We start from the raw sequence: 19,218 nt of genomic DNA, 5'->3' as shown, positions 1-19,218 counted from the left end.
TTTAAGCTTCGCTATACTGCCGCGCATAGCATGTCAGTCCCATTTGCATTTTCAGCAAGCCGAGGAAAACTCGTTTTTATATGATTTCATTCCATTGCATCTTATGAGGTTGGACAATATGTTTGGATGTTTTCCCGAAGTTTTTCAGAACAAAGTTGTTGAGTCCTTCTATTGTTACGAGACTATGCATAGTTAGCTACCATTTCCGCGTATTAACTCAATTTTAGTGCAAATGCAAATGGGACTGAATTGCTATGCGCGGCAGTATAGTTTAGAAAGCTAATCAAATAAACTTTATTAAATATATCCTAATAATTTATAAAAGCGTAAATTATGTTTTTATTCAAGTCTTTTTAATTTTTTCAATTATACTGTGGTTGAAAAGACAAAATATGTAATGTTTGTTGGAAAAATCAAGCGTCAAAATTTTGGTAATTTTCTAGAACGCCGACAAGCTCATACCAAAATTATATTAGCTGTAATCAATTTTGAATATCACTAGAACTTAGCATGGCCTGTTGACAATTGGCGTTTTTCCCAAGAGCTATTGTGTGAAACTTATAATAAAAATTTTATTTTTTTGCTGTTGGTTTTTAATTTTTATTTCGAAATCTTACCTTTACCATCTCTTCTGGAATATATGTTACCATTTGTGTCACTTCTGGCATTTTTGGGACAAGTTCGAATTAAGTGAAAATAATCAATGTTCAATTTATTTTTTTGCTTCTTAAGATTTTACCCCTTTTCACCTTAGAAATAATTTCTGGTTACGCCACTGCATCATACAAGTTAAATAAAAAAAGAAAATATTTATTTTATGTTCGTTAATCGCAAATTCGAATATTTAGCGGCGGCTGGGGCACTGGCTTTTTCCCTATTAATGTGATATTGCACTCGGCGTTTCACTTACAACTTCTTCCGATTTACTTGGTATTTATTCACACATCAACTTACACTACTTATAACTACAGCTAGTCGTTTTTTTTCTTCGGTGGGACTCCGTGGTTTTTCCTCACCGGCTTGATCTCTACTCAACTGACTCAATTCAATTATCCAATTATATCCCTCTGGCCGCAGAACAGACCAGATAGCTCCTCAACCGCGGTCTTTATTTTGTAAACCTAAAAATAAACTTTAAACAAAACATTGTTACCGTTGCGCATAAACCTAAACATTAACTTGACACAAACCTTGCTGCTCTGCTACGCATGACTAAGGTCAATAACTGTTTACCTAATGTGTTGTTCTTGAACTTCTTGCGACTGTGTTGCTTGTCGCAGCTTATGTAAGTAAAAGGTTAGGTCATTGCAAGAAAGCTAAACAATAATACTACGGGAATCGAAATGATACATATCCCCATAATTATTGAACTTGATAATGATAGTTATCAAGATGATAGCGCGGGAAGTTCTAGTGGGGTATATGGTGGTACTTAAAATCCCCTATATTACACTTTAAATTTTCTACATTCCCTAACCTTACGATGATCCTCAAGCGTACTCCATTCCGTGTCTTCCTTCCGGGCTTTCCTATTTCTTGCCGCCGGGCTCTCCACCGCCTTCCTGTATTCTGACTTACCATTTGGTCGATGTTCAATATTGGGTGTGGGTGGTTTAGGTGCTTCGTGCCTATATATTGGGTTTTCGTTGCATCCTGGTTTTCACGGTTGATTATAGTGACGGTGATCGGTTGCTACGTGATATGATTTAGCCCTCGCAAGTTGTTTTCGGTGACTGAAACTGTATCCTGTTGTGATCTTCTCATGCGTCATGTGTTGATTATTTTGCGAAGTGAAGTATAATTACTCAATCTTTAGCTCCATTTCTTCCGGGTTTCTTAAACCGGCAAAGACTTGGCACTGCTGCCGAAACTCAACGCGATGTGCTGTTGGACGTATTTCATAACTTCAGAAACTTTCATACGAGTAATTACCTTGTGGTAACGATTTTCTTGATCAATATGAAAAATGCTTATGCAAACTTTTGTGTATAAGTCACAACTTGAACATTCTATTCTCTGAGTTTAATATTTGTGTGTCGGCAAACCTCTAATATTGCAACCAGGTTCAACCATGTATTTGATTTTCCTACTATCAATCTCTGCTCGCTGACATTTCTTTCTTGATGACCACCGACCCACCACCGTCAATTGATTATCTTCCGCATGGTTCGTCTTTCGATTCGATTGTTGCTTATCTCTCGCCATCTCGTACTTCGCTTGTTGCTCATCTCTCGCCATCTCGTATTTCGCTTGTTGCTCATCTCTAGCCATCTCGTACTTCGAGGATATTGAAAAATCTGATCTTTTTAGGATTTTTTTTTTGTTTTAAATTCGTTATTTCTCTTTACTATTTTTCCTAAATCTGAATCGTATATATATATTTTTTTTTGTTTTTTCGCGCTCCAAAACCTGGTTCTAGTACTTCTGCTTCTTTTTTTTCCAAAACATTTGATTTGAAACTCGGTTCTAGTACTTCAGATTTTGCTTCTCTTTTTTTTTTTCAAAATATTTGATTTGAAACTATTCAGACCTTTGACGTCTTGGAAAAAAATACAAATTATATATTTTTTCGGGTTTTTTTTTTTTTTTTTTTTTTTCGAGACATAGCAATATTATATATATATTTTTTTTTTACGAGACACAGCAATATAAGCTAAATAAAATGTCGGGCATTACTTACATTCCCATGTATCATCATTTATACATACCATATCCATTAGTGTTTTTTTTTTTTTTAAGGGTTTCGCAGCGCTCGAAATTGTTGTGTCTCTTGCCCCTTTTTCGTTTACTGGTTGTAGGTGGGTTCTGTAATTAGTCTCATAAAAAGGTTTTATATTTGTAAATACATGATGTACCCCTACCACCTGATTTTGTTGATACTTTTCTTGTTACTAACTGCTATTTTATCTGATTTATCTTCCTTAGGAGCTCCTTGCGGCTCTTTGTTTATTACCTGTGCTTCTATTATGTCTCGTAGTGGGAGTATTTCCGACTTATTTGCTTCCTTTATTTCTGTAATTTCTGCTACGTGGATATTTTTCGTAAATTCATCCTGCCGTGGTTCCAAATAGTTTTCTATTTGTAATAATTCATCCTCCATTTCCACCACAGTTTGGTAGTTACGAGGGTCGTTGTTCAAAAGTATATCACCAAATCGTACTAAATTCGGATTTTCGAAAACTTCCTGGATGTCATTGTTTCGGTTTGCTACTGTTTTCTGAGTTGGTGTATGATGTATTATCTCGATATCTTTTATATTTACTACCGGTCTTTGAGAGCTATCTTTGAATGAATTGTTTCTTCTGCATGCAAAAATATACAAACTTATCAACACTATTACTCCTACTGTTGTTAAACCACCAATTGTCCACCCCGAGGACAAAGGTGAGTATAGCATGTTCTCTAAAAATGGTCTTTCTCTTTTCAAATCCTCTATGTCCACTCCTAAATCAAACAACTTTTTCCTATCATAAACCGATAGTACAGAAGTGTTTTTATCTAAAGATGGGATAAATTTCATTCGCCAGCTATCTAAAGTAAAATTCAATATGTTATAGTGTACGTTAGTATACACGGCCAGTTTATCTGACAATGATACATTCGTGAACGATATTTTAACACTATCCGTTCTAATTCTCATACCCGGCGTCAGTCTGATTTTACCAGATCCTCTAATAATCATATGAGACCGATTCATTCCATGAAAAATGACAATCTCCATTTCGTCCGGGGTCACATATTCCCATACGTTAGGTTCCTCACTAGCAAACCAGACGTCATGATTTATTTTCAAAATTCTTATGCTACAACTTTCCGTAGAGTTCCTGAAGTACAAATTAAGTAAACACTTGTTTTCTGAAGATAGTTTTACTTCGACTGCACTTAAATTGCATATTTTATTTTGTGCAAAACTTAGACACTCTTCGTACTGTGCACTTGATATTACAAAGCCCCAGTTCTTTTCAACTTCCTTGATTAATATATCATCATCCATCTTAATTGCTACCACATATGTTCCATTCACTTGTGGGACAAACACCCCCCTGAAAGCCACGAGTTTTTGTTTAGACACTAAAGGGATATTCAACTTTAACATTAAAATTTGATTATTCAAAGGCTCATAAGATATTTCAATGATTGAGAGGAGTCCAGAAAGGATATCGCTCTTACCATCTCCCGGAAACGCCAACCCATTCGGCAGTTTTTCTTCGGCTTCATGCAACAGCGATTCTAGCTCCGATATTTCAACTAATTGCATCATTTCGGACACCCCTTTTGTGTTCCCCAGTAGAATTTCAATAATAATATGTTGTTGATCTTTTAAATTATTTATTAGAGTTTGAAGTTGAAACCCAATTTCCATCAATTCTGATTCCAAGTATAATATATTCTGAATAGTACTAGTGAAATTCAAATCATCCTGTACCATTTTTCTAATCGTGTTAAAATTGTTCATGATTTTTTTTAATTTTATCATCAACGGGATACATCGAACTATCAACAAATTTATACATGGCATCTAGTGTTCCAGTTTGATGAGTAATTGACGTTCTTAGAGACTCTTCATTTTTCCTAAGCCTGTCTATGTTTGTGTCAATCCTAACCCTGTCGTCAGAATCCATGCCTCCGACAGCCGTAATGATTCCCCTTTTTTTCCGATTTGGAAAAACGCTCTTTATAAACTCGCCTGAACTTTTACGTTTACTCAGCGCTGACCACAACTCGCTAGTAATTTGATTGCACCTGGTTTTTGAAATTCTTTGTGTTAGCAACTCACAGGTGAAATTGAAATTTTGCGCTGTTTTTTCTAAAGCCATAATACCATTTTCTAATTCATTTATAGGGACTCTTACCTCCAACGTATAGGTTCCCATTCTCAATAGTGGGTCATTTAACTGCTCCATGACCAATCCCCCATGAACTGGTACTAGTGTTACCAGCAAAACGACCCTGTAATCCAAAGAGAAGCACGTCTTTTAATGTATTGTCTATGTATTGCACGCGGTCATAATCTTGTCTTGGATTAAATTCTTTACTCACGTCTTTGCCCTACTGTACCAATTGTCCTATAAAAATCTAAACCCACTCACACAAATCCACGCCTCAAACACTCTGGGTAGCGATCCCTTATTATTATCTTTCATTCCGGGTTGCGATCCCTTGACCACCCATTCTCAAACATTCACACGCGCTTCCATCTGAAATTAACTCAATTTACCCTATAATCGTCATTAGTCATCATTTGAGTCTGCCTGTATTATTTCTAGTCCTATTTCTTCTCATACTTTAATTTTGAATACTTTTCCATTTTGCTATTTCCCATGTCATGTCATTTAGAGTTTTTTTTTTTGAATATCAATAAAACATTATGATATTGTTCATTATTTTTAAGCCTTTATCGCGCTCTTCTTCCGGTGTCGAACATTAAGAATCTTTGTCTGGATTCTTTTGCCGATACTCTTCATACTTTCTTTTCAGCTTCAGTATCTTTTACAAGTCTTACATTTTCTCACTTTCTAATCTATATTTATTCCCACATTGATTTTTTTCTTTGTCACATTAAAATTTTCTTCTTCATATATATATATTTTTTCCCCTGTATATAATAAATCTCTTTATTCCTTTACAAATGGATTGCTTGAATCTCATTGCCACATAACTTTTCTTCCGTCTTACTTCACAAATGGATTGCTTGAATCTCATTGTCATATTAATCTTCTTTCGTCTTACTTCATTTTAGTTTGCTTATCATTTCCCCGTTTTATAATTACTTTATCACTTATTTTTACTTCATCGTCTATTTCATATCCTTTCGTTTTTTGTAATACTTGGTTTTCTGCCGTGGGTTATTTCTCCCAACACCGGACTTACTCTGCCGGGGGTTATTTCTCCCAACACCGGACTGGTTTTCTCAGTTTTATTTACACTTTTTATTCTTCAGAACCTGTTTTTTTAAAATTGTCAACCGGGGGTTATTTCTCCCAACACCGGATTAACATATTTCGGTTTCAATTAATTTGATGTCCCCTTTTCGTCGATCGCCTCCAAAGAGTTGAACTGCTTAGTTTAAATATTTTTTTTTTCATTCTAAACTATCGCTTATTTAGATACTTCATCACTCTGTCACTCATTTTATAATCATAATTATTTTGTTGCTATTCATAAGGGTTTATAAGAAAAAAAATATATAAAATTTACATTCTGTATAAAATAGTGAAATTTTTCATAAATTCAATATCACTTTCTTGCTTGGTTTGGATTAAACCTCTTGTTTTTTTTTTTTTTTGCTCGTTATACTCTTTCCTTGGTTTAACTAATTTTGGAACTGTACCAAAATTAAATCCTAAAACTACCGATGAGCTAGTACATAACGTGGAACTTGAATTTACTCGAAATATTTTCGGAGGCGATTATTGTGTATCTTCTCTAACTTCTTTCCGTTTTTTATAATAGTAGTTTGTTCACTTGGTAGATCGACGACCTCATAGGGTCCTCTCCATAGCGTTTGTAATTTTTGGCCTGTTCCTATTGGGACTGCCTTAACCAGTACCAACTCTCCCCACATCGGTTGCCATTCTTTAGATGTCTTATCGTATATTTCTTTCCGTTTTTGTTTCGATACTATTAGATTTTCTTTCGCAGTATCATGAAGCCTTTCAAAACTGGCTTTCATTTCGTAGATGTAATCCCCATAAGTCAATTCCATATCCTGTAGTTTATATACGGAATTTGGAATCCGAGCACTTCTTCCGTAAACTAACTCAAACGGTGTAAATCCCGTAGATGAGTTCATTGTTGTATTGTATTCGAACATAAAATAGGGAAGAAGTTGATCCCAAAAACCTGGATCACTTCCCACATACTGTCTAAGATATGTCTTTAGCTCTCTGTTTGATCGTTCAACTAAATTAGCTTGCGGATGATACGCAGAAGTTGTTATCTTCTTTATTTTTAATATTTTACAAACATTTTTCATTAAATTACTAACAAAATTTGCTCCTTGATCTGTAACTACTTCCATTGGTGTGCCAAATTTGCAAATGAAATTTTCTACAAAGGTTTTAGCTACAGTATAGCTTTCCTGATTTTCCATTGCCGCGACTGTAAGATATCTTGTTAAGTCATCTTGAATCACCAGACCGTATCTATTCCCAGAGTTGGATTCGGGGAGTACGACAATATCCATAAAAATCTTTTGAAAGGGTTCAGACGAAGTTGTTGTAATTTTCATTGGAATTTTGTTCGCCATCCATATTTTATTCTTTTGGCACGATTCGCATTGTTTGACATAATTTTCTACGTCTTTCCTCATATTGTCCCACTGAAACAGGGCTAATACGTTTCAGCATACGTTTACTTCCTACATGTCCTCCTAATGGACAATCATGAAACTCTTTTAAAACTGTTTCTCTATCCTCTGGTCTTACCCACATACGATCTTTATTCGGAGCATATAGGGTGAAAACTTTGTCAAATTTTTCTGCTATAAATTTTAAAACGTTTGCTTCTGTTGGAACTTGTAAATTTCTGAAAGCTATTATTTGAATATTTCTTGCTTCTTTCACGTATTCTGGGCAGTTTTGGAATGCATCCACCAGTCCTTCGAATAAGACTGCTGTATCTATTCCTGAACGTTTAGTACCATTTAAAATTAAACCCCATAACTTGCGGTTTGGTATTGAAAATATTCTACCGTTCAAATAGTCTTTCAGCCCATGAGGCAGGTCTACAAATTCACTCAGTTCTTTGTAAGCCGATCTACTATTGACGATCATGAAGGTAGCATCAACTTTGTCTACATCGATTTTCTCTTTGGAAAAAATCAATCTCTTAAAATCAAGTAGATTATGATTCAAAGCTTCTGCAAAGTCATCGTAACTCAATCCCTTTGTTTCTTCGGGATAGTCATCGAAGCTAAAGTCAATGTTTTCCAACCCATCCATGTGTGGGTTCCAACTAGTTTCTTGCTTTCTTTTGAACAGAGTAAATCTACCTGACTCGTCGATGATTTGTTGGCTTTGATTTGCTTCATTAACTTGCTGCTGCTGTAGTTGTTGTTTTTCTTCCTCTCGTTTTTGTTTTCTAGTAATAACTGCAACACATGATACATCTGGATTAAGACGTGATAAAAAATCTGCAACAACATTATCTTTTCCTTGCTTATACCGTATGTCACATTCGAGACCTTGTAATTTTAGTCTCAATCTGGTTAGCGTTGGTGAAGTTTCCTTCAGCCGCCAAATCGAAACCAAAGGTCTGTGATCAGTATAAACTATGAATTTTTGATTGTATATGTAATGTTTGAATCTGTTTACCGCCCAAACGATGGCGAGCAGTTCTTTTTCAATTGTGTGATACTTAATTTCAGCACCTGTTAGCCCACGACTGGCGTACGCTATAGGTTTATCTAAAGTTTTTTCATTTGATAATACCGCTCCAATTGCATAATCACTTGCATCCGTAGTTAGAACAAAAGTGTCCTTATAATTTGGCCTAACTAAAAGAGAATCCGATGTCAAAAAATCTCTCAATTTTTCAAACGCTTTCTGACATTCATCTGTCCAGACGAAACGTACGTTTTTCTTCAACAATTCGTTTAAAGGTTTTCTGATTTCTGCAATTTTTGGTATGAATTTGCCATAAAAATTTACCGCACCTAAGAATGATCGCACTCCCTTTACTGTTTTAGGAATAGGCATATTTCTTACAGCTGTTATGTTATCCTCCATTGGGCGTATGCCTTTTTCGTCAACTATGTGTCCTAAATAGTTAATTTCGGTGCGCAGAACTTGACATTTGGTTGACTCAATTTTTAAATTATGTTTTCGTAACGCTTTCAGAACCCTTACTAGTTCTCGGTTGTGTTCTTCAATTGTTCTACCATATACAATTATGTCATCCAAGTAAACAATAGCTTGAATGTCCCCAAGTTCATAAAGTACTGTGTTCATCAATCTTTGAAATGTTGATGGACTGTTCCTTAGCCCCATAGGCATTCTAGTGAATTCATAATGGCATTTTGGGGTTGAAAATGCCGTTTTAGCTGCATCTTTTGGGTTAATAGGCACCTGATAAAAGCCTGATTTTAAATCCACTGTAGTAAAATATTTGCTATGTCCAAGGTTATCGAGAATTTCATCGATTAGTGGTATAGGATAAACAAAAGGTTTAGTAATCAAATTAAGTTCTCTGAAATCTATCACAATTCTATATTTCTTACTTCCGTCGGCATCTAAGTCTTTCTTAGGTATGCACAGTACTGGTGCATTCCATGGACTCGTACTAGGCCTTATTATACCTTGACGGTACATTTCATCAATTTCTTCGTTTATTAATTTCTTTGTACCTTCTGGGAATCTATATTGTCTTTTGTTTATTGGTATATTAGTAGTTGTTTCTATATTGTGAATTGCTGCATCTGTAATGGTCAATTTATCTCCCTTTAAATAGAATACGTCACTGTATTCTGACATGATAGCCTTCATTACCGTATAATCATGTTGTTCTAAATGATTCATGTTAAGTGAGTCTATTACTTTAGAAATTCTTTCTACTCCTTTCAGTTCACTTAGGTTTCTACTCTCTACTAGACTATAGTCTTGTCTGAAATCTATATCTTCAGCCTCAACTGCTTCCGTGTATAACTTCACATCATTGTTCGAGTAATCTGCACTCATTTGTTCATTTCCTACAGATATTCCTATGTGCTTATCTGTTAGATCGAAATATGTGTCCTCTAAACAATCAGTTTGACATTCTTTTTCGTTATTATTTTTAACTCCAATATATTCTTCAATGCATTCAGTTTGACATGATTTTTCATTTGATAATGTATATTTATGTTCAGAACGTTTCTGAAGCTCAGAATCTTTGCAATGCGGCTTTACCTTGTACTCAATTAACCCTCTGTTTTCATTGAATACCTCGGTATATGTGCTTCCCATATTTAGCTCTTTGTTACACCCATTGTCATTTTCACATGGCTTGCGCAAAATAATTGAAGTAAACTGTTCGCTTATATATATATTGTATATTGTTTTAAAAATTGAGCCCCAATGATTGCCGGGACACATAAATCTTTCATTATAAAAAATTTAACCATGTAACATGAATTCCCTATTAATAATCCTACTTTTACTGATCCTAATGTTTCTTCTTGAGTTAGATTAAACCCTGTTAGTAATACCTTATCTGTATATTCTACATTTTCCAATTCCATATTGATAACGGTATTCCATCTAATTAGATTATTGTACGCTCCTGTGTCTAGCATGTACCGTTCTGTTTTTCTCGGGTTATCGACCGTAGCAATGTTTAAAATGAATTGATTATTCGCAGTAAATTCGATACTTAACTTCTCGTGTGCTGGGATGTAAGTGTTAAACTTTTCCCATAAGTTAGTAGTACTTTGACACATTTCGCTCTGATAATTTTCCGTCACGCTTGCTGAAATATAATTGCATTCGGTCGTATCCCTCTGAATGCGTCTCTGTTCGTTATTTTCTATATGTCGGAGTGTTTGGACGCCATATTTGACACCCCCAGAATTCAGTTTTTTTGTTGGTTGTAGTTTCTTCCTTCATTGTATCCTCTATCGGTTGTATCCTGTCTAGGAAATTGATTTTGATTTCTATCGTAATTGTTGTTTGGATAATAAGTGCCACCCCTATTTTCAGTGTTTACTCTATTTTGATTAAACGCTTGATAGTTATGAGGTTGTGAAGGCTGATTGAAATTGCTTCTATTATATAAACCATTAGACTGGTACCGATTGTTCGTATAACCATTTTGAAATCCGTTATCTCTAAAATTTTGCTGATTCAAGTTTCTAGAATTCCATGAATTATTATTGTTCCCTCTATAATGATTATTGCTTCCACGAAAATTATTATTGTAGTTATATTGCTGATTATTGTTTCCTCTAGAATAATTATTGTTAGTTCCACGGATGTTATTGTTGTAGTTCTGATGCTGATTATTGTTTCCTCTAGAATGATTATTATTAGGGTTTTGTCGTGTGCTGCCTACCATTCTCGTAGGGTGAAGTCTGTTATGAAAGTCTTTCAGTTCTTCTTCATCGTCATATTTTTTACTTGGAAATACTACGGGTAAGTTTTAATTTATATCGGAAAGCAACATCGTCACACGCCACCCTTTTTTTTAAACCATCTTTTTTGTTGGGTCCCTGATGAGATTCGAGCTTGTGATCCATTACTTGGCTGCCATGGATGAATGCATGTGAGCTAATCTGTAATATGACGTATGCTGTGTTAAAAGTGAATATGCTTCTAATCGTTCTGATCTAAAAAATGTTGAACAGGCATTGTATAACTGCTGGAATATTAGCTTCTTGCACGCACCTCTAAACAAAGCGTACCGATTGATTTGACATAACAATTGTTTGCAAGCAGCAACTGCAGCGTGCAAAAAGCTTATATTCCAGTAGTTATGGCTGGTCAACATTTGTTAGACCACAACGTTTAGAAGCATATTCACTTTACACACTGCACACATCATATTAAAGATTAACTCACATGCATTCATCGATGGCAGCCAAGCAATGGATCGCAAGTTCGAATCTCAACAGAAGCCCAGCAAAAGATAGTTTTTGTTGCCTTTTAATATAAATTAAAAAATCACCCATATCATTTCCACAAGTAAAAAACTAATAAAGCCAATAAAAATAATTTTAACAAAAAATTCAAGCTCCATTTTTGCATACTTTTTTGTGCTAAAAGAGCTGAAGTAATGTCGATTAAACCTTTTTTACGCTACTATTCAGCGTGAGCTGCATAAGTATGTTCTAATGCGCGATAAAAGGTTTGTAAACACCATTATTAAACAAGGTTAACCCTCTAGTGCCCAGTGCCGCTTCTTGACGATTTTCAGTTGAACCTCTAAAATACTTCAATAAATACTTAAAAAATATTTATAAAAATACATAGTGTTTTTTTCGAAGTCCGTCTGAAAATTAATTCGGGTACTAGGGGGTTAAACAAGCATTTAACAAAAGCATTTCAATAGTCGAGCAACGGCTTAGCAATTGTTTCATTGATATTTTGTTCGACAGGTCGAACACATACAGAACAGTAGCCTAATAAATTTTTTGCGGTGCATCTGTTCAACGCTGGTTTAACAAGTGTTGAATGAAATATTCTGATGTTGTTGTTAAAAACCCTCTTCGTCGTTTCTAGACAACTGTGTGCCGGAAAATTTCAACCATTGAACAGAAATTTTCTATTTTCCATTTCGGTTGTTGTTGGACTGTTGTCTAATCAAAGTTATTCAATAATTATAAAATGCTGTTAAAATTTTCATAGAAATCCTCAGTTTCCGAGAATAAAAAAAAATCTTTCGGGGCATCACTGACTTTGATTTAAAAGTACACAAGTTGCTAAATCTTTTGGTGGTTTAAAAAATGTTTATACTGCAATAAATCAACTATATGAGGCGTTCAGAAGGATATTTTATAAAACCGGTGATCTAGCGTTCGCGTCTATAAGAGCTAAAGAATTGCTCTTCGAAAGACTTCAAACGCATGTATGCAGCATTTGAACAACAGAATAATAGTTGCGGAGTTGCCGTTTGAAACGTTCAAATAGCTTTTATTAGGCGAAAACGCCACTGATAAATGGAGTCCTTTAAAGCGCTTCAACGCAGCACATATTTATTAATGCTGCTCGTAATCACTTGCAAACGTTTGAACAACTTCTGTTAAGCTAGAGTTCCACTGTTGAATAAGTACATGTACAAAGAATTGTTGAAGTATGCAATTTTACATTACTTGTCTACTACATCTGACATACAACTTTATACTCTTGTGCATAAGCTTGAATGAAAGCATCGAACTGTTGTATATGATTATATCCTTTTGTATACTGTTGTAGGTTTCTCGCTTGAATTTTCTTGTAGTAAACATAGCTATCGCCAATGTACCATGTAGAGTAGGAATTAGGTGGTAAGGATAATCAATATAATTTCAATTTCAAGTCAAGCTGACAGTTAGTCAGCAGATCAATAAAGTAAATTGAAGTGGTTAACTTCAACAGGTTATTGGCCCAGGACAACTCATCGGAACTATTTGGCAGAGATGGCAACGCCACAAAAGGAAGCTATAGGCGGACAATCATCGTCCGGCAAAAGAAGAAGAAGATTGTGAACTGCAATCTTGGTGCTGCGGGTAGCAGCGAAAATGGCCAAGCTGCGGCTAGCAGCGGAAATGGTCAAGTTGCGGGTGGCAGCGGAAGCAGAAGAGCTGCGAGTAGCGGCGGAAGTGGCCAAGCTGTGGCTAGCAGCGGAAATGGTCAAGCTGCGGGTAGCAGTAGAAGCGGTCAAACTGCGGGTAGCAGTGGAAGTAACCATGCTGAGGGTAGTAGCGGTAACGGTCGTGCTGTGGGTGGCAGCGGCAATGCTGGTGCTGGTGCTGTGGGTAGCAGCGGATGCAGTCTAACTACGGGCGGAGCATATGATGCTGCAGGACAGGATCTGGATGATATTCTCGTCCCAAATGCTGCCACTCTGATGCTAATTCAACGACGCAGCGTCACTGTGGGAATGTTCAGCGGCGAGGAAAAGCAGTTTACTGCTTGGAAATGGCGTTTGATGCACCATTTGACCAGACTCAAATTGGATCATACTCTTCAACGCACGCCGCTAGAAGAGCCATATGGAGGACCCGATCCAGAAGCCACACCAGAGGAAGAAGAACAGCGAATGCGTCGCTACAGGAAACGCTGTGAGGAAGATGATGCAGCTATTGATGAAATCTGCTGCACCCTCACTAATGAACCATTGCAAAAAATCATGCATTGTACTTATGCAAAACAGTGCATGATGCATTGGTACAAGCATACCAACGCAATGGTACGCTTGTTGCAATGTGCGTGAGACGTCAATTATATGGTCTAGAGAATAGGCAATTTGGCAACTTGAACGAGCTCACTGAAACACATTCCAAACTTGTGCGAGAACTGCAGCGTGCGGATCCACAATCGTCGCATCGTGAGTACATACAAACGCTCTTGGGAGTACTACCGGAGCAATACAACAACGTAGTTGCACAAATATTATTACTACCAGAAGAGGTCCTACAGAGGAAACCCTTAGAAGATCTACACCGAATCTTATACGATGCTGAAATATTGCAATGCCGGAATAGGAATGCAGGAGAAAATATTGCGTTTCTGGCCGAAAGCAACGATCGACAGCGTAACATCAGATGTTATGGATGCAACCAACTTGGGAATTATCGCAATAAATGCCCAATTGAAAAACGTAAACGCAAAGAAAATAGAGGAGTAGGTAATCAATACGAACGTAGAGAACATGCTCTAATGGCTGGTATTCGTCGACATCGCTCACGTCCTTTAATGGTAATGGACTCTGGTGCTTCTAACCATATGTTTAATGACGTTAACATAATGCGGGAATTGCGGGACCTTGAGGAAACAATCACTGTTACTACTGCTAAGGAAGGGGAAGAACTACAAGCTAAGCGTATTGGAAATGTTTCACTACAATCTGTAATCGGATTTAATAAAATGCAGAATTTGAAGCTGTACGACGTTCTATTCATTCCTGAGTTGCAGGAAATTTTGATTTCCGTTAAAAGGGTGGTTAGCCTTGGAAAGGAAGTTCTGTTTGCTGACAATTTCGTTACTATTCGGGAAAAATCTGGAGAAATTATTGCCAAAGGATACCTCGAAAACGGGCTCTATTTGCTAGATGTATACGGCGAAGCAATGAATGAAAATGCTTTAGTTTGCAAGAACAATAATTTGGTTCAATGGCACAAAGGATTTGGTCATCTTGGAAAATCTAACTTGGAGATACTCTTCAAAAGGAATATGGTTGAAGGTTTCAAAATACAGGTGAACGAGTTTAACCAAGACAGACAGATATGTGAATCATGTCTGTATGGAAAGCAAACGCGTGAAAGATTCAAACAAATGGTTCTGCCAAGGTCTACCAGACCTCTTGAGATAATACATTCTGATGTATGTGGTTTCTTCGAGCAAACTACCTATGATGGTTTTCGCTACTTCGTCACATTCATTGACGATTACACACATTTTACAACAGTGTACCTATTAAGCCACAAAAGTGATGTGTTTTATCGGTTCAGGGAATATGAAGCAATGGGTTCGGCTCATTTTGGACTAAGCATTGAAAATTTAAGAACAGACAATGGAACTGAATATTTTGGAGAAAATTTCAAAAACTACTGTATCCAAAAAGGAATTCAAATAATAACAACTGTGCAATATACGCCACAACAAAACGGAGTGAGCGAAAGGATGAACAGAACTTTGTTGGACAAAGCAAGAAGTATGCTACATGGAACTACATTGTCCAAGGAACTTTGGGGCGAAGCTGTTTTTTGCTGCCACATATTTAACAAACAGATCTCCTACAAGCGCTCTGTTGGAAAATAAAACTCCGTTTGAAAAATGGTTTGGAAGAAAACCAGATGTGAGCAAACTAAAAATATTTGGCTGCGATGCTTACGCACAAATTCCAAAAGAGAAAAGGAAGAAACTTGATAAACGAAGCAAGCTTCTGAAATTTGTCGGATACTCCAATAATGGCTTTAGACTATGGAATGCGCAAACTAGGGGGATTGAAATTTCTCGAAATGTAGTGGTCAACGAGCAACTGGTATCAACCAATTGTGTGCGAAATGATTATACAGATAATTGTGAGGATATTTCAATTGTAACTAATACACTACCAGAACACGATAGTCCAAGCACTAACATTACCGAGAACTTGGATGATGGTTTTGCAACAGCAGAAGACGATGGTGCTTTCGGGGATGATAACGAACAAAACGGAGCAAATCAAGAGCTTCGAAGAAGCGAAAGAAAAAGACGACCACCAGAATGGATGAATAATTATGAAACAGCATTCAGTGCCAATGAATTTATACGAGAAATTCCTCAATCCATTGATCTTTGAAAAAGACGTGATGATTGGATGAAATGGAAAGAAGCAATTGAAATAGAACTTGCCTCCTTGTATGAAAATAAAACATGGACTACTATAGAAAGTATATCAAAACACCACAAACCGATTAAATCCAAATGGTTGTTTACAATTAAGGACTTCCTACCATTGGATGAATATGGGGTTTCTAACATTGTTAAATTACAAAAGACACTATATGGCTTGAAGCAAGCAGGACGAAAATGGAATGAACGCTTTGATAATGCAATGCGAAAACTTGGATTATTACCATTATATAATGATTGCTGCATATACAAAATGGAGGAACGTGTCTTGTATGTGGTATTATATGTAGATGATTTACTCATAATTGGTCAATTCATTGACGATATCAATTGGATTAAAGCTGAATTATCCAAGCAATTTCAAATGAAGGATCTCAGTGAAGTTTCTCATTTCTTGGGATTAGACATTATAAGAGATCTGGAAAATCAGAGAATGGAAATTTCACAGATGAATTACACTAACAAAATTTTGAAGAGGTTCAATATGGAGAATTGTAAACCAGTTGCGACTCCAATGGATGTAAATCAAAAATGGAATCAAACCGGTGATCCTCTTACCACGCATCCTTACAGAGAATTGATAGGATGCTTGCAATATCTAGCGTTGTGTTCAAGACCGGATATTTGCGCCGCAGTCAACATTTTGAGTAAATTTCAGTCTAGCGCTAATGATAATCATTGGACTGGATTAAAGCGCATCCTGAGATATCTTCAAGGAACTAAAAATACGAAACTTGTATATCACAAAAATAACGACTTACCAACGCTACAAGGATACGCGGATGCAGACTTTGGCAATGATTCAGAAGACAGGAAATCTATTTCTGGATATGTTTTCCAAGTATTCGGAAATCTCGTTTCGTGGTGAACCAAACGTCAACCAACTGTTAGTCTATCCTCAACTGAGGCAAAACTCATTTCTCTCTGTTCTGCAACCAAGGAAGTAATGTGGCTTTCAAATTTGCTATCTGAATTAGAGGTGAAGAATTTGCCATTCATAATCTATGAAGACAACATACCATGTATCAGGTTTTCTGAGGAACCCCGGGAACATCAAAGAATGAAACACATCGACGTGAAATTTGTTTTCATCAGGGATATTATAAAGAGAGGTCATCTCACATTACAGTACATTCCCACTCAAGAGCAACTAGCAGATGCGTTGACTAAGGCTTTACCTAAAACTCAGCATCAAAAGTTATTTGAAAAACTAAAAGTTAAAATTGAGGGGAGGTGTTGAAGTATGCAATTTTACATTACTTGTCTACTACATCTGACATACAACTTTATACTCTTGTGCATAAGCTTGAATGAAAGCATCGAACTGTTGTATAGGATTATAGCCTTTTGTATACTGTTGTAGGTTTCTAGCTTGAATTTTCTTGTAGTAAACATAGCTATCGCCAATGTACCATGTAGAGTAGGAATTAGGTGGTAAGGATAATCAATGTAATTTCAATTTCAAGTCAAGCTGACAGTTAGTCAGCAGATCAATAAAGTAAATTGAAGTGGTTAACTTCAACAAGAATGCTGCTACGTTTGTTCAACAAATAGTTCAACGTGTTGTTTATTCAGCATCGATTGCTTCAACACTGCTTTTGTTCCACATTTGCTCTCATAACAGCTTCCAAATTGTTTCTTGGGCGTTGCCCCAAAGTACTCCATACCTCGTCCTGTCAAACTGCTCGATAAATAATGAACAAAATGAATTTTGTTCCGAAGAAAATCCCATAAGGAACTGTCAAAAAGTTATTTACAAAATCATTGCAGCATTTTTCGAGTAGGAACGAGACAAATGCAGGGCTGCACAGGTACACTGCCTTCAAAACAACTCAAACAGTGATTTTATTCAGAGTGTGGTACCATTTGAGTAGTTCATTTTGTACCAACTTTTTTGGAAGATATCTTCCTGAGTGTTACTTATGTCTTATGTATGTGGCAATACCCTAGGACCGGATGTGACAAGTGGCTTCTAGTTATTCTATCCCTCATAAAACATTTTAATTTTTTGGCACGACGCTTGCCAGTGTCGCCAAAAATATTCAATAAAGGAAATTCAATACCTACACACTTAATTCATCTCGGCAAACTTCCCAACAGCTGATCGAGCTCGGCGAACTTTTCAACAAATATCAGCAATATATTTCGACGAACATTCAGCAAATATATCGATTTACCGTGAACCAGCAAGTAATGACATCTCGCCTGCCGAAGTTCATGAAAATGCTACCGAAAACTTGTAAAACAGTTCGCTGAATTTATCAGCTGTTGAGTTCTCGGCAATAAAATCTAAGTGTGTACATACTTAGATATTATCTCTGAGTACGGTAAAATAAATTACCGAGATTTCAACAACTGAGATCTCGGTAAAAATCTCGGTAATACATCAAAACACCGAGATTCTGTAAAAGCAAAAAAATCAAAAACCTGTCAAACCTTAACGAGGTTCTCGGTAATGTTTACCGAGATACTCGCAAATTTCAACTGCCAGCTTATTACGAGAACTTCGGTGAAATTTACTGAGGTACGTATTTTACGATTTTTTAATTTTTCAGAATATGATAAAAATGATTAAATATACAAATAAATTCATTAATTTATCACTCAACTGATTCAAGTAAACACAGCATTGGTACAAACTGAAGATTTGTATTGCATACAGGAATTAAAGTAACATCCATCACGCTGCAACTTCCATCCTGTGAAGACTTGTATTGCATACAGGAATTAAAGTAACATCCATCACGCTGCAACTTCCATCCTGTGAAGTGAGTTGATAACCTATAAAATTTGATGAATAAAGAATTAATCGTTATTTTTTTAATATTCTTTGCAGCAAAAAACAAGATCTGAGAAAAAATAGTGTCTACTTACTCAATATTTTAGTTAATCTGAACATTGCAGATTTCTCCATTGTGGTGACGGAACCCCCGTTGCAGCGGCGCTGTCCAAACGCAACGCTTCTACTGACCATCGCTGACCACTTCAGCTCGCTGACCGACAGAACGGACCTTGAACTGTCATAAAACCGAGATAAAAACAAAACGAGGAGAGCAAAAAACGTGCAAAGAAAGAGGACTCGTGCAGTGCTTATTCTAAATTCATCATATTCACTTAAATTAATACTTTTTAGATATTAATCCATACCGTTATCGATTTGCCCACATCAAACTTACCGCTATACTTATCCTACGAGAGTAAAAGTAAG

General features: G+C 36.3%; 1 protein-coding gene across 1 annotated transcript in view; it reads left to right on the top strand.

Annotated features, from left to right (window-relative positions):
• The window catches only part of LOC129726705 (probable JmjC domain-containing histone demethylation protein 2C), a 210,754-nt gene extending 191,762 nt beyond the window's left edge, over positions 1 to 18,992 (top strand). Inside the window, exons 8-9 of the mRNA XM_055683707.1 lie at positions 18,673 to 18,778; positions 18,847 to 18,992. Coding sequence (XP_055539682.1) covers positions 18,673 to 18,746 — 74 coding nt within the window. The 3' untranslated portion in view covers positions 18,747 to 18,778; positions 18,847 to 18,992. The remainder of the gene's footprint in view (positions 1 to 18,672; positions 18,779 to 18,846) is intronic.
• Positions 18,993 to 19,218: the final 226 nt, after the last annotated feature.

The sequence above is a fragment of the Wyeomyia smithii genome, chromosome 3, assembly GCF_029784165.1.
Source record: "Wyeomyia smithii strain HCP4-BCI-WySm-NY-G18 chromosome 3, ASM2978416v1, whole genome shotgun sequence".
NCBI lineage: Eukaryota > Metazoa > Arthropoda > Insecta > Diptera > Culicidae > Wyeomyia > Wyeomyia smithii.
The sequence above is the reverse complement of the archived record's forward strand: the minus strand, read 5'-3'. Positions and strand labels throughout refer to the sequence as shown.